At 43.2% G+C, this 11,421-nt stretch overlaps 1 protein-coding gene across 3 annotated transcripts; it reads right to left on the bottom strand.

Moving 5' to 3' along the window:
• Window positions 1–811: 811 nt before the first annotated feature.
• LOC100281464 (6-phosphofructokinase) lies at window positions 812–10,145 on the bottom strand. 3 transcript variants are annotated; one of them, NM_001361342.1, is made up of 15 exons: window positions 9,470–10,145; window positions 8,259–8,305; window positions 8,111–8,150; window positions 7,959–8,021; window positions 7,731–7,868; window positions 6,394–6,552; window positions 6,260–6,313; window positions 5,962–6,030; window positions 5,703–5,832; window positions 5,530–5,570; window positions 5,110–5,334; window positions 4,555–4,600; window positions 4,306–4,457; window positions 2,051–2,240; window positions 812–1,583 (listed from the first exon to the last, which is right to left on the bottom strand). In NM_001361342.1, the coding sequence occupies exons 1-15, from the start codon at window positions 9,797–9,799 to the stop codon at window positions 973–975; spliced, it is 2,295 nt and encodes a 764-aa protein (NP_001348271.1). In that variant the 5' UTR covers window positions 9,800–10,145; the 3' UTR covers window positions 812–972. The 3 variants fall into 3 exon arrangements, with proteins under 3 accessions (NP_001348271.1, XP_008672828.1, NP_001147854.1); XM_008674606.3 differs by having other exon boundaries at window positions 843–1,586; window positions 9,470–10,142; NM_001154382.1 differs by lacking the exon at window positions 812–1,583 and having other exon boundaries at window positions 1,891–2,240; window positions 9,470–10,080.
• Window positions 10,146–11,421: the final 1,276 nt, after the last annotated feature.

The following is an 11,421-nucleotide window of genomic DNA, read 5'->3' as shown; positions in this document are numbered from 1 at the left end:
TGTACATGTTCCTTATATAGAGATGTGAGACCCCTCAGGGGCAAAGCAGGTATTTGCCCACATAACCCTAACTAGGGTTACTTAATAGAAATGAGCTGCTCGTGCGCGCTCATTTCTCTCTCTTCTCCGCTAACCGCCTCCTTCCCCGCTCGGCACACCCCCAACCGCCCCCTCGGCCCCGCACCACCATTGAAGAGTTGTAAGAGCAACTCCAAAAAAAAATGCTAAAAATGCTTCCTTAAAAATGATCATTATGAGTACTCTAAAAATGTTAGGAGAGAATTATAGTGCGTACTCCAACAATTTTCTTAAATAAAGTCTAAAAAGCTTATTTTTTAAAAAAAAAATCCTCCATCTAGCTCTGCACGGATGCTAGCTCTGCACGGATGCATGCGGCAGAATAAAAAAATACTGGAGCTAGCATGCACATGGATTGGAAAGGTATAAATCACACGAAAATATGAGGGATAATAGCAAGCGGATGAGGGACGCAGATTTTTTGGGAAAAAAATAAGGGAGCTGTTGGAGCAAAGAAAATCATTTTTCTTTCTTAATATCTATTTTGGGGTTGGTTTATATCTTCTGTTGGAGTTGCTCTAAGAACGTAGAAATTAAATAGAGTTTAGCTCCGGCACTGAATTTTTGTTTCTAGACTTGCTTCATTTCTGCCCCTGAACTCGGCAACAACGGATCGCACTTCTATTTCGTCCAAATGTTTGATGTTTCTAAGCTTGTGGGTACATTGTTTCCCTAGCCAGGGTGGTGGTCCTAGCCTCCTAGCTAGGTACACCTCCTCCAGCGTCGTGCTCGTAACTTTTCATCTGTTGACAAAATATTACACGAAAAGAGAACCAGCGATAAATTCATGTTATATATACCTTGTCATGATACTTATTACACACATGGTGCTAAACAACTCTGCAGTCACCGCTGTGTGACGTGCATGGCAAAAACTAGCACACACCCCATCCATCATCGCTTCCAGAATCTCTTCCGCCTCTCCTTGTTCTCCGCGGCCGCCTCCTCCGTCTTGCGACTATCTGGAGATGCCGTGTCTGCGGCCCCGGCGGGCTTGATCACCTTCTTCTTGTCCCGCGTGAAGGACCGGAACGCGAACAGCCTCGACTTGGAGGCGGCCACATCGTCCCGCTTCACGCTCGCGCCTGCCTGCATCCCATGCATGGGGCTCCCGCGGCAGTCGGCGCTCTGCGTGTCGGACCCCTCCGAGTCCTGCACCGGCGGCGGCGTGGTGCAGCCTTCGGGCCTCGCGGTGTCGACGTCCAGTTCCATCTCGGTCGCCTGTGCGTGCTCGGTTCGAGGCGCCGGCGCCACGTCGCGCTCTGGCGTATCAGGTGGTGTCGTGGGCCACGAGACGTTTGTTCCGGGTGTCGGCTTCACCTCCGCCTGCGTCAGGGTTCCGCCTGCAACGTCGGTCCCCGTGGTTCGTGCTTCCTCCTGATCACCTGCATCAGGTGCCGTCGCGTTGTTGACGTCGGGTCTTGCAGGTTGTGGCACAGGACCATCGGTTGCCGGCTGCTGTGGGAGTATCGGCGCGGCGAGTTGCGCTTCGACGCCGTCGGTGCCTTCTACCCATGCAAAAACGTAGGGCCATATCAGGCATCATGGAAGAACCGAGCATGGAAACCTGCTGACCAAACGCAAGCACCGATGTCTCGAGGCCAACATGAACAAAGAAGATCATGGTCCATGCACGGTACACGGTCACATGAAACTTCCTAGTACAAGAGCTGCCGCCCACACCACCAGAGTATCTATCTGCTGTGGCCACTGCCTTGCTTCAGATAAACCGCAACGGCAGCGGATGGAGACCGGGAGTCCGGCACATACGACCAACACGAGCAAATTGCAGCGCACCAGTATATGTTTACTAACGCAAATACACACTATGAAGCTTTTATTACGTGAATTCTGTTCGCATGCAAATGGAAGTAAAACTCATCGACCTCGCAGTTTTGGCCTACTGATCTCAGCCAGCTTGCAGCAGCTACTGCATACAACAAAGAACCGTCAAAAGCACACTATTTCTCACCATTTGCCAACACTGGTGTAGATTGCTTCTTCGCGTCCTCTCTGCTCTTCATGCGGTTGGCCGCCTTGTCGGCTTCTCTGGCCGCGTCGATGTCCTTCTGGCTCAGGAAACTCGGTTGGTTGGTTGAAGACAGCAGCCTCGCCCACATCCTGTCAGTTATCCTCACCTTGTTCCTTGTAGATGTTACCCTCTGTTGTCACAATAAATTGTCATGTATTTTTTTTAACGAAAAGGCAGGAGCTCTGCCAATCAATTAAGAGAGAAAGCAGTACAAAGTACAGGTTTGAACAGCGGGAACCCAACTTCCCCGCTCACCACAGGCTCACACAGCCCTGGGCAAGGAACACACCCCTACAACACCATCACATAAACCACAACTTAAAGCGAAAGTGATAATGCTCTCCTGAAACAAGCAATGGCATCTCTAGACATGGCTGCCACCTGAGCCATGTTCTATATGAGTGCCCCTCGAAAATTCTACGGTTCCGTTCCTTCCAAATGTTCTATATGATGAAGATGCACACACCATTGAAGCCACACCTAAGGTTCTTTGGGAATGAGGCAGCCGCAAACTTCCACCAATATGCAAATATGCAATGTTAGGGAAAAGGCTGAAGTCGGCTTGGGGGTAGGGTCAAGTTTTCCTGCGCCAACACCTGATTCCAAACCTCTTGGGCAAACGGGCAGTGCAAACATAGGTGGAGTCCTGTTTCCAGCGGGCCAGACCAAAGGGTGCACGCCTGTTGGTGAGGCCAACCTCGAGCAGCGAGATTGCCTGCTATGAGGATTTTATTTTGAAGTAGAATCCATGCGAAGATCTTGTATTTGAGTTCCGTGCGGGCTCTCCAAATGAGGTCAACCTTAAGGTGTCTGAAGGATCCCAAAAGGTGCCCTCTGTAGGCACCATAGAATCTAACAAAAACGCCATCTGGGGTCCACTTCCAAGTAATTGTGTCGGGAACTCCTGGCAGTAGGTGCACATCCTGGATTCTAGTCCAGAGCGAGACGAACTCCACAATCTCTGTAGTTGTAATTTTGTTCCTCACCGAGCTTATCCATCTGTCTCTGAGTAGTTCACTAGCAGCTGATTTATTTTTCCTGGCGACATGTTAGGTGTGGCGCAAGGTTCCTCGGGGCCATCCCATCAAGCCAGCTGTCGTGCCACAACTTCGCTTTTCTACCATCGCGCAACGAGACCTGGGTGGAGGTGCAAAAGAACGATCTGTCTGTGCGATCACAGGGAGTGTCCTGGCGTAGCCACGGATGTTCCTCATCCCCCCAAGCTCGCCATAGCCAGCGAAGGCGGAGGTCACGACCGAATCTTTCGATATTAATGACTCCCAGCCCACCTAGGTCTTTCGGCTTGCTAATCAGCGGCCAGCTTATAAGGCAGTGGCCACCATTTGTTTCCGCTTTGCCTTTCCAAAAGAAGGAGCGACGGATCTTGCCAATACGTTTCCTTGCCCAAGCCGCTAGAGGGAAGATGGAGAGGTGGTAGGTAGGCATGGACGAGAGGATTGCAAGAGTAAAATACAGGGAGACCTGAAAATTTTTGTAGTTGTCCCATACGGAAATACTAATCATGAATTTCCTCTCAACTTTCCTGCCGGAAGACACATGAACTCTCTTGGAAGCAAATATACAAAAGAAATTTTAGTTAAAACTTCAATGTGTACCAAGGTGCTTGATTGCTACAGGTTAGTGTAGACTCCTTATGTGCGTGTTCTGTCGAGCACAAAGACTTCCTCAGCACTACATTGAGTTGAATTCATTTCTTTTTGGGTATACAGCGACTAAGGTTGTGTCAAAATGTACCAAAAAGTTTAGGCATCTTCAGCTAATGAGCCGTTTGGATCCATTCATGTTGGAGGAACTGAAATTTACTTAACAAAATAGTCTATTTGGATTGGGAATTGACATTCCACCACTTTCCAAAGTTCACATATAAGACTATCTTAAATTCATGGGGGTGGAGGATAAAAAATGATTTTATGTATCAGTGAAATATGTTTTTACTCTACAACTTATATTGCTAATAATAGTATACAAATACATTTCACATAAAACCATATTATCTTAATTGATCTTTGCCTAAATTACTACTATTATAATGGAATTCAATTCCAAGGATCCAAACAGGATGTTAATGAAATGATATAAACTCTCTTGCATGTTCAGAGAATGAAAAAGATGGCACCAAGGAGCATACTAATATTATCCCTGTATGAAAGGTATGCAGCGAAAGTTGTACTCACATGAAATGGTATATATGCATGCCTGCCATTAACCATTCCGACTGTAAAGCTGTATCCCGCCATTGCACCATGAATGGCACTATGTGCGAGCAGGGTGCAATAGACATTGTCTGATGCATTGCTTGGAATAGCACGGATCATGTAAGTTGGATCTACATAAAAAAATGGCAGGCACTTCATCAGATTCCTTGACATGCTATAAATTACAAACTAACACTGCGTTCACCAAGTAAAAAAGAAGACGATTACCTATGTATTTAATAGTCATCTCCATCTTCTTGCTCTTGCAATAATCCTACAGAGCAATAATGCAACAGCAAAGAATTGCTCAGAAAAACTTTGGAGCAATACAACAGAAACACTAATCAGTGACTCGTTTCAAACCCAATACAAATTCACACAGTTTTTTTCCGTGGACATTAAGTTGCTAAACCTATCAACAGTTTCATTTTTACTCGCCTACAGTTAGGGTGGTAATGGATCACGATACAAATGTTTCTTCACAATAAGTTAGGGCCCTTAATTAATTTAAGTTCAAAAATGAATAGGAATAGAGCTCGATCCTAATCCAATTCGATCCTTAACTTTTATAGTGTAAAATTTAGAGCCCATTACAACCCCTTCCTACAGTAGACTTGTTTCAAACCCAAGACACGTCACAGCCATGTGTACATTCTTGTAGTATTAGCGGAAAGTAGAAGGATGCGGACAAAGTGCATGTCACTGTCATTTCAAGCAACAGTGGTTACCAAAGGTGGAATCAAGATGGTTTATAGTGATGAAAATGGGATAATAGGAATGTACCTTAATCTTGTGAGTCAACCAGAGACCAACATCAAGAAGCAGCTTATTTCCAGATGCATCTTGCTGATCTGCAGCAGGTATACTTTGAGCAATAAGATCCTGTCCTGCTCCCTCCGCGACAACAATAACCGTGTGATTGTTCTCCTTCAACCTCCTATCTATATACTCAAATAGTCCACCCTCCCCTTCCAAATAAAAGGGTGACTCAGGAATCAAGCAGCAGTCCTACGGAAGATGAACATGAATAATTAGCTCCATCTTCAAAGGAGATCAGTGTATATCAGAATATTAAGTGGCTATATTTACAGAGTGACAGATTTTAAAAGGGCAACAGGGCCAAATATGTAAAATAGGACACTTGAAGAAACTAGAGAATATTGACTGGAATAGTTGAGGCATAAATAGAAGCCATTAACTCACCACATCTCTGCTTGCAAGAGTAGCATACATGGCAATAAATCCTGCATCCGCAAGGAAGTATCACAGTAAGGACAACATAATGAAATAGTTAAAATGTAAAAAAAAAACAACAAGAAACTACTACGCTTTGAGAAAGCATGAACATTCTTCAGTTTGTATGCAGGGAAACTTACCACTATAGCGACCCATAAGCTTCACTAAACCTATTCCATTTTCAGCACTTGAAGCTTCCACATGAGCTGCATTAATGGCACGCTGGGCTTCTTCTACAGCAGTATCAAAACCAAATGACTTGTCTATAACCTAACCATATATATACAAATAATCAGCATAGTACAGGTCTCTGCACTACAGTCTTCCAAATCAAGAGGTATGCAGCAAAAGCATCTATGCAAGCTGAAAAGAGAACAAGTAGAAGTGGCCAAAAATTACCGCTATATCATTATCAATAGTCTTGGGAATACCAGCAACAGCTACTTGTAGACCACGTCTCCGGATTTCCTGCGGCGATTTTAAAAATAAAGCAAAATTAAAAAAAACTTCTGGATTACAATTCATTGCATTATTTTTCTATAAAAACATTTAACTATGCATATACATAAATTGAGCACATTCAAAGTCCCTACTGCTTGAATGCACTTGAACAGACATCACAGAAATGCGCAAATGATGTGGTTTGACAGTATCTGAAGTTCTGAACCACGTATGGCAGACATACTCATGAGAATACCTTGTAAATCTCATATGCACCCTTCTGAGTTCCATCTCCTCCTATAATGAACACCTAGATGTGGTAAAGAAGAACATTTACTCAACCTCCAAAATAAGGGTTATGCAAAGAAACACTAATCAGCAAGCACATACCTGATTAATTCCACGATCTTGAATGTTGTCAACAATCTTTTTGGTATCATGGCCACCTCGTGATGTTCCAAGAACTGTACCACCTCGTTTGTGGATATCATTCACACTCTTTGGTGTCATGGGAAGATAATTGCTCGAATAGAACCCCTTGTACCCATTCTGCAAAATTGCTTACAACATGTTACATTGGTGACAGACGTTTCATGGGTAGGCCACAAATAAGGATTGGAGTTTTAATCGCACTGACTAACTGCAATCATAATGCATACATTGTCATGGAAAAACCACTAGCTGGCGCAAAGTTCGTAACAACTGGTAATGTGCATAAAAAAATTGTGCTCCTACATCAGACAATAAAATCTGAAGATTTCAGAACCTGGAACTATTTCATTACAATGCAATCAAAATGAATTCTTAACTGACTTCAAATTTGTAAAATTCATATTTATTTATTGCAAGAGTTTTACATGCCAAATATCAAGACTCAACATCTTTTTCCTTCAATCAATTTGGAAACTGAGTATCCCTCCCAGATTTCAGTTTGTCTCTGGCTTTTGTCTAATACTAGGTTGCTGACCAGAGATAACTTAGCTAAAAGAAGAGAAATGAGTGACACAACATGTCTGTTTTGTGCTGAAATGGAATCAATCTCCCATTTGTTCTTTGATTGTTGTGCGGCCAGAGCTGTCTGGACCAGTCTCAGATTGGTTATGTTTGGAGATGGGATGTAATTTAGAATAAGTAGCGCGATTTTGGGTGGCCAATAAAAAGCACAAGTTCTCTAATACAGTCTCAGCTGTGCTATGGTCGATATGGAAACCAAGGAATGAATTTTGTTTTCAGGGTTCACAATTGTTTGGGACGAAGAGGGTGATGCTGTGGATCGTCAGGATGGTACGAAGATGGCTGCCCATGTTCCATCAGGAAATGGGAGCGCAAGTAGAGGAATTCGTCACTCAGCTAGAAGTCGAAGCCACATTGCTGCCGTGGATTGCATGGAACAGACCGGGGGATACACCATCAAGGTCAGGGCTATTGGATGCTCCGTGTTTGGACTCCAATGCTGTGGTTTTGGCTCAGCATGAAGATTCGGATGTTGTCTGTAATGCTGTGATTTCTGTTAGCATATCGTAAGGCCTTGTTTGTGTGGCGGGCGCACCAAAACGCAGAACTTCAACTGCTATGCTTGTTTGAAATATAAAAGCAGGGGCAACCTTCTTTCTAAGAAACAAAGAAAGAAAGGAAGTGCTGAGTTAAAAAAATGTGTGGAGACTGGAGAGAATAGTAACACATGATATCATCCAGCATCGATATAGGTAATCTGGAACGAATCAAACCTGTATTCCGAAGACATTGCTAACGTTGTACATGTGGGACAAGCCACAAACCAACTCTCTGATGACAGTATTGAGCCCAGGGCAAAGGCCTCCACAGGTTACAATGCAAGCTTTCGCTTCTTCTGACTCAAAATACACCTGAAGGTTGAATATTTATGTTATCCTACATGAAAATAATGCATTGCTCACTAATGGTATAGGTGTATAACTGTGTCAAATGTGTTATACCCTCTGACGAGGTCCAGCACGACGGAAGTGAACTCCTCGTGGACTGTTCTTCTGAACAACTACCTGTGGTAGCACAAAAAAACATGTCATTTCACCAATCACCGCTCAAACAAACAACATTGACATACGAAAAATCACATCTGATATTTTACCTTTTCAGGGACTGTATCATCTGCATTGACAAAATATTGCCTGGTGAACGAGCATAGAAAGTTCAGTTTGATAGATTAGATTGCACAACTAGAATATGATTAGATGTTATCAGAAAGAAGCAGAAAAGTCAAAGAAAGAAATCCTCACTTGACAGTTGAATACGCAGGATGATCTTGCAGAGGATTAGGAAAAGTCTGCCATGAAAATCAAACAGGGAAACTATTAGATTAACCCTTATGATGTCACCTCGAAAACGACTTCATTTTAACTTGAACTTAAACCAAAAATAGAAAAGTAAACAGGTGAAATGCCATGTTTCCTGTGAATTTGACACGTAGATGATTGAGATCAGCGAGGACATGTTGCCAATTAATATAAGTAATTCGACATGTTGCCAACTAGTACAAGCAATTCCTTCCAGAACCATGGAAACAAGAAATCTAACAAAAGAACATAATAACACAAAGTCATAGACGCAAGGACACATGAGATCCACACAACAGTCTCAATTTTGATAGGAGTCTAGGAGACGCTTAATATTGCATTTTTGTCATATCATAGTAGTACCCCTGCTAACGAGCAGTCACGCTGAAGCCTGACAAGAGTCAGGAAACTGCCACATCATACAATTATTTGAAACTGCAGCTCGAGCCTCGACTAATCCCTAGACATCATCAAATACTGTCTTCGTCCCCGAATATAAGGCGCAATTTTACATGGCGTTTAACCTATAATTTCTCTTATAATATACTATAGTTTATAGAAATAAAAATTTGATTGTTAGGAAGTATTTCTAAATACAAATATAATCTAACACAACTACTTTCGTAATCGAAAGTGATTCACGCTTTCATAATGCAAACCTTTGATATAATTAAGGCTAATTCTTAGTCAAAGATAAGTAGGTTTGAATTTTGAAATAAGTGTGTGCCTTATATTCGGGGACAGAGGGGGACGGAGGGAGTAAAACCACCGCCCCATAACAGAGAAACTTCACGACTTTTTTGAAATGGTGCCGAAGCTGACTCTGGATGTTTGAGACTGCTCCAGAAAATTTGGTGAAATTGATGGATCAGATTATTAGGTGCTCTAAAAGATCGTACAACTCGAGTTGTGAGCCTAGATAAATCATTTTGTTTATCATTTAGATTAAAAAATAAACTATTTAAATTTATATTATAAACTGCCGCTCCACAGCTGCAAGCTGCAGCAGTCCCAGATCCTTATTCGACATCTCAAGCCTAAAACGATCCCCAATTCCATCATTGTAATCATGGTATTAGCATTTTTCATCGAGGAACAACAGATCGGGTAATGGGAGCAACCAGAAGGCACGGGAGGGGGGTTGCGACGCTCACGGGGAGGTCCGGGAGGTAGTCGGTGAGGTGCGGGACGTCGTCGAGCACGTATCCGTAGTCGCCCTCCTCGAGCTTGACGAAGGCGGCGTCATCATCGTGGAGTGTCATGGTCGACGCGTTCCGCAGCGCGCGGAGGTTCGGGTACGAGTCGCGGGAGATCCGGACGCACGTTGCCGAGAACGGCAGCGCCGCCTTCCCGGGCCCCTGCTCCTGGTACGGCCGGTGGTCGTGGTCCGCCTCCACCGCCGCTCCCAACCCGACCTCCGCCACCGCTGCCGCAGCCGCCTCCTCCTCCTCCTCCTTGGGCAGGATGATGTGGGACGACGCCATGGCAGAACTCCGAAGCCTCGCTGCCGAGCTCCACTGCTCGTGGGCGTGTGGATCTCCCGCGGGTGGTAGGAAAATGGTTTCCACTCCGGAAGCCGACGGGGAAGAAAGAACTAAAAGAAGCGTGGGTTTAAAATAGTCGGCGAGGGGCGAAGCGTGGAGAAGAGGAAAGGGAGAAGGGAATGGTCTGGAGTTCTGGAGGGAAGGGTGGTTTCCGGTTTGATGTGATGGTTTCCGGTGTCCGCGAGAGGGGAGGGTGGCGGTGACGCCGGCCGGCGTTGCTGATGATGTCTGCCCGTGATTTTCTTCTTCGGGGTGATTGTTTATGGGGTTGACTGGTTTTTGGATTTTGTATAGATTATGTATATAGCCTTTAAATAGATGGATGATCGGGTACCTTGTTTAACCGAATTTCGCTGTCTGCTGTGCGTCTGTCGTCTATAGAAGGTCTCACTAAATATAACCGGCATTTGTTGTGTTTTATCGTTTCTTTTTGATAGGTCAATGAACCAAATCTTTAATATCTGTATGTTAATATATATCTTATATTTGCAAAAAAAAACTCGCTATTATGCCTATCTCTTTATATATAATCCATCTATACTAGGAGTCCACTAGCCCGTATAATCATGATAGTTATCATCTTGACTAGCATTTCTATTTTTCCATGTAATCTATTTGCATCCCACTACCATTTATAATTATAGTAGTTTATTTTCTTAGTCAAGCTATTTAGAGCAACTCTAAAAGGGTCTCTATTCTTCCTAGCGGGTATAAATAAAGATTTAAAAAATAAATATACATATTTCAACAACTTATTAAAATGGTTGTTTAAATATGGTCGTATTCTATTCTGATTTTCTAGCTAGACATAATAGAAAGCTCTCCGAAGTGGAAATAAGATATTAAAAAAATTGTTGGGGATTGGGAATTTATAGAAAGTGGCTGTTATACATATGACTCTCCAAATAATAATTTAGAAAGTGAAATTTAGAAAAAATATTAGAAATACTCTTGCGTTATCCAGTATTAAACATGTATTTTAGTTGTTTACGCTAGTATCTTTCTGATTAATTAAAAAGAGAAGAAAATATCATATTCACGTCCTCCCTGGAAATCCATATTGCCCGAGTTAGATATTATTCTGCACATTCAAAATATTCCATATGATTCCAAGTACAAGCCGTTGTTTGAAAAAAAAGGGCATCTTCTTTGCTCATATCTATTACTCTCTCTTGTTTTAAAATAGTATTTATTTTAGCTTTTGATTTTTATATCTATATTTAATTAATGTGATGATGATTGTACGCTAAATATTATATGAACCGACTAAAAAGTCAAAACTATTTTATTTTGAGACAGAGAGAAGGCACAAAGGTCGTTCGTTGGATCCATTGGCAAAGAAGAAATCGTTTGATCCATTCGGGAAAAAAAATGTCGTTTGATATCGGAAGAATATCGTTCGATAGCGGATCGCGTGGATTGGCCGGTAGTTGCCTGCCACTCGCCGCCGGCTCGCGCATCTCGGCACGTGGCTGCGCGACTCCTTTTCACTTTCAGAAATGGACGGCGCGCGTAGCAGAAGAACTCAGAAGTAAACAAGGCGCAGGTGCATGGGCAGCACC

Source organism: Zea mays, chromosome 3 (assembly GCF_902167145.1).
Source record: "Zea mays cultivar B73 chromosome 3, Zm-B73-REFERENCE-NAM-5.0, whole genome shotgun sequence".
NCBI lineage: Eukaryota > Viridiplantae > Streptophyta > Magnoliopsida > Poales > Poaceae > Zea > Zea mays.
Note: the sequence above shows the minus strand (reverse complement) of the source record. Positions and strands in the feature narration are given on the sequence as shown.

Bases quoted from the DNA above. Each gene is read 5' to 3' on its own strand.
- LOC100281464 (XM_008674606.3), bottom strand. From the start codon at position 9,799: ATGGCGTCGTCCCACATCATCCTGCCCAAGGAGGAGGAGGAGGAGGCG. The intron at 7,869-7,958 runs GTATAACACATT...TTCAACCTTCAG, and splicing joins GTGCTGGACCTCGTCAGAGG to GTGTATTTTGAGTCAGAAGA. The intron at 5,571-5,702 runs GTAAGTTTCCCT...TTGCGGATGCAG, and splicing joins GCTTATGGGTCGCTATAGTG to GATTTATTGCCATGTATGCT.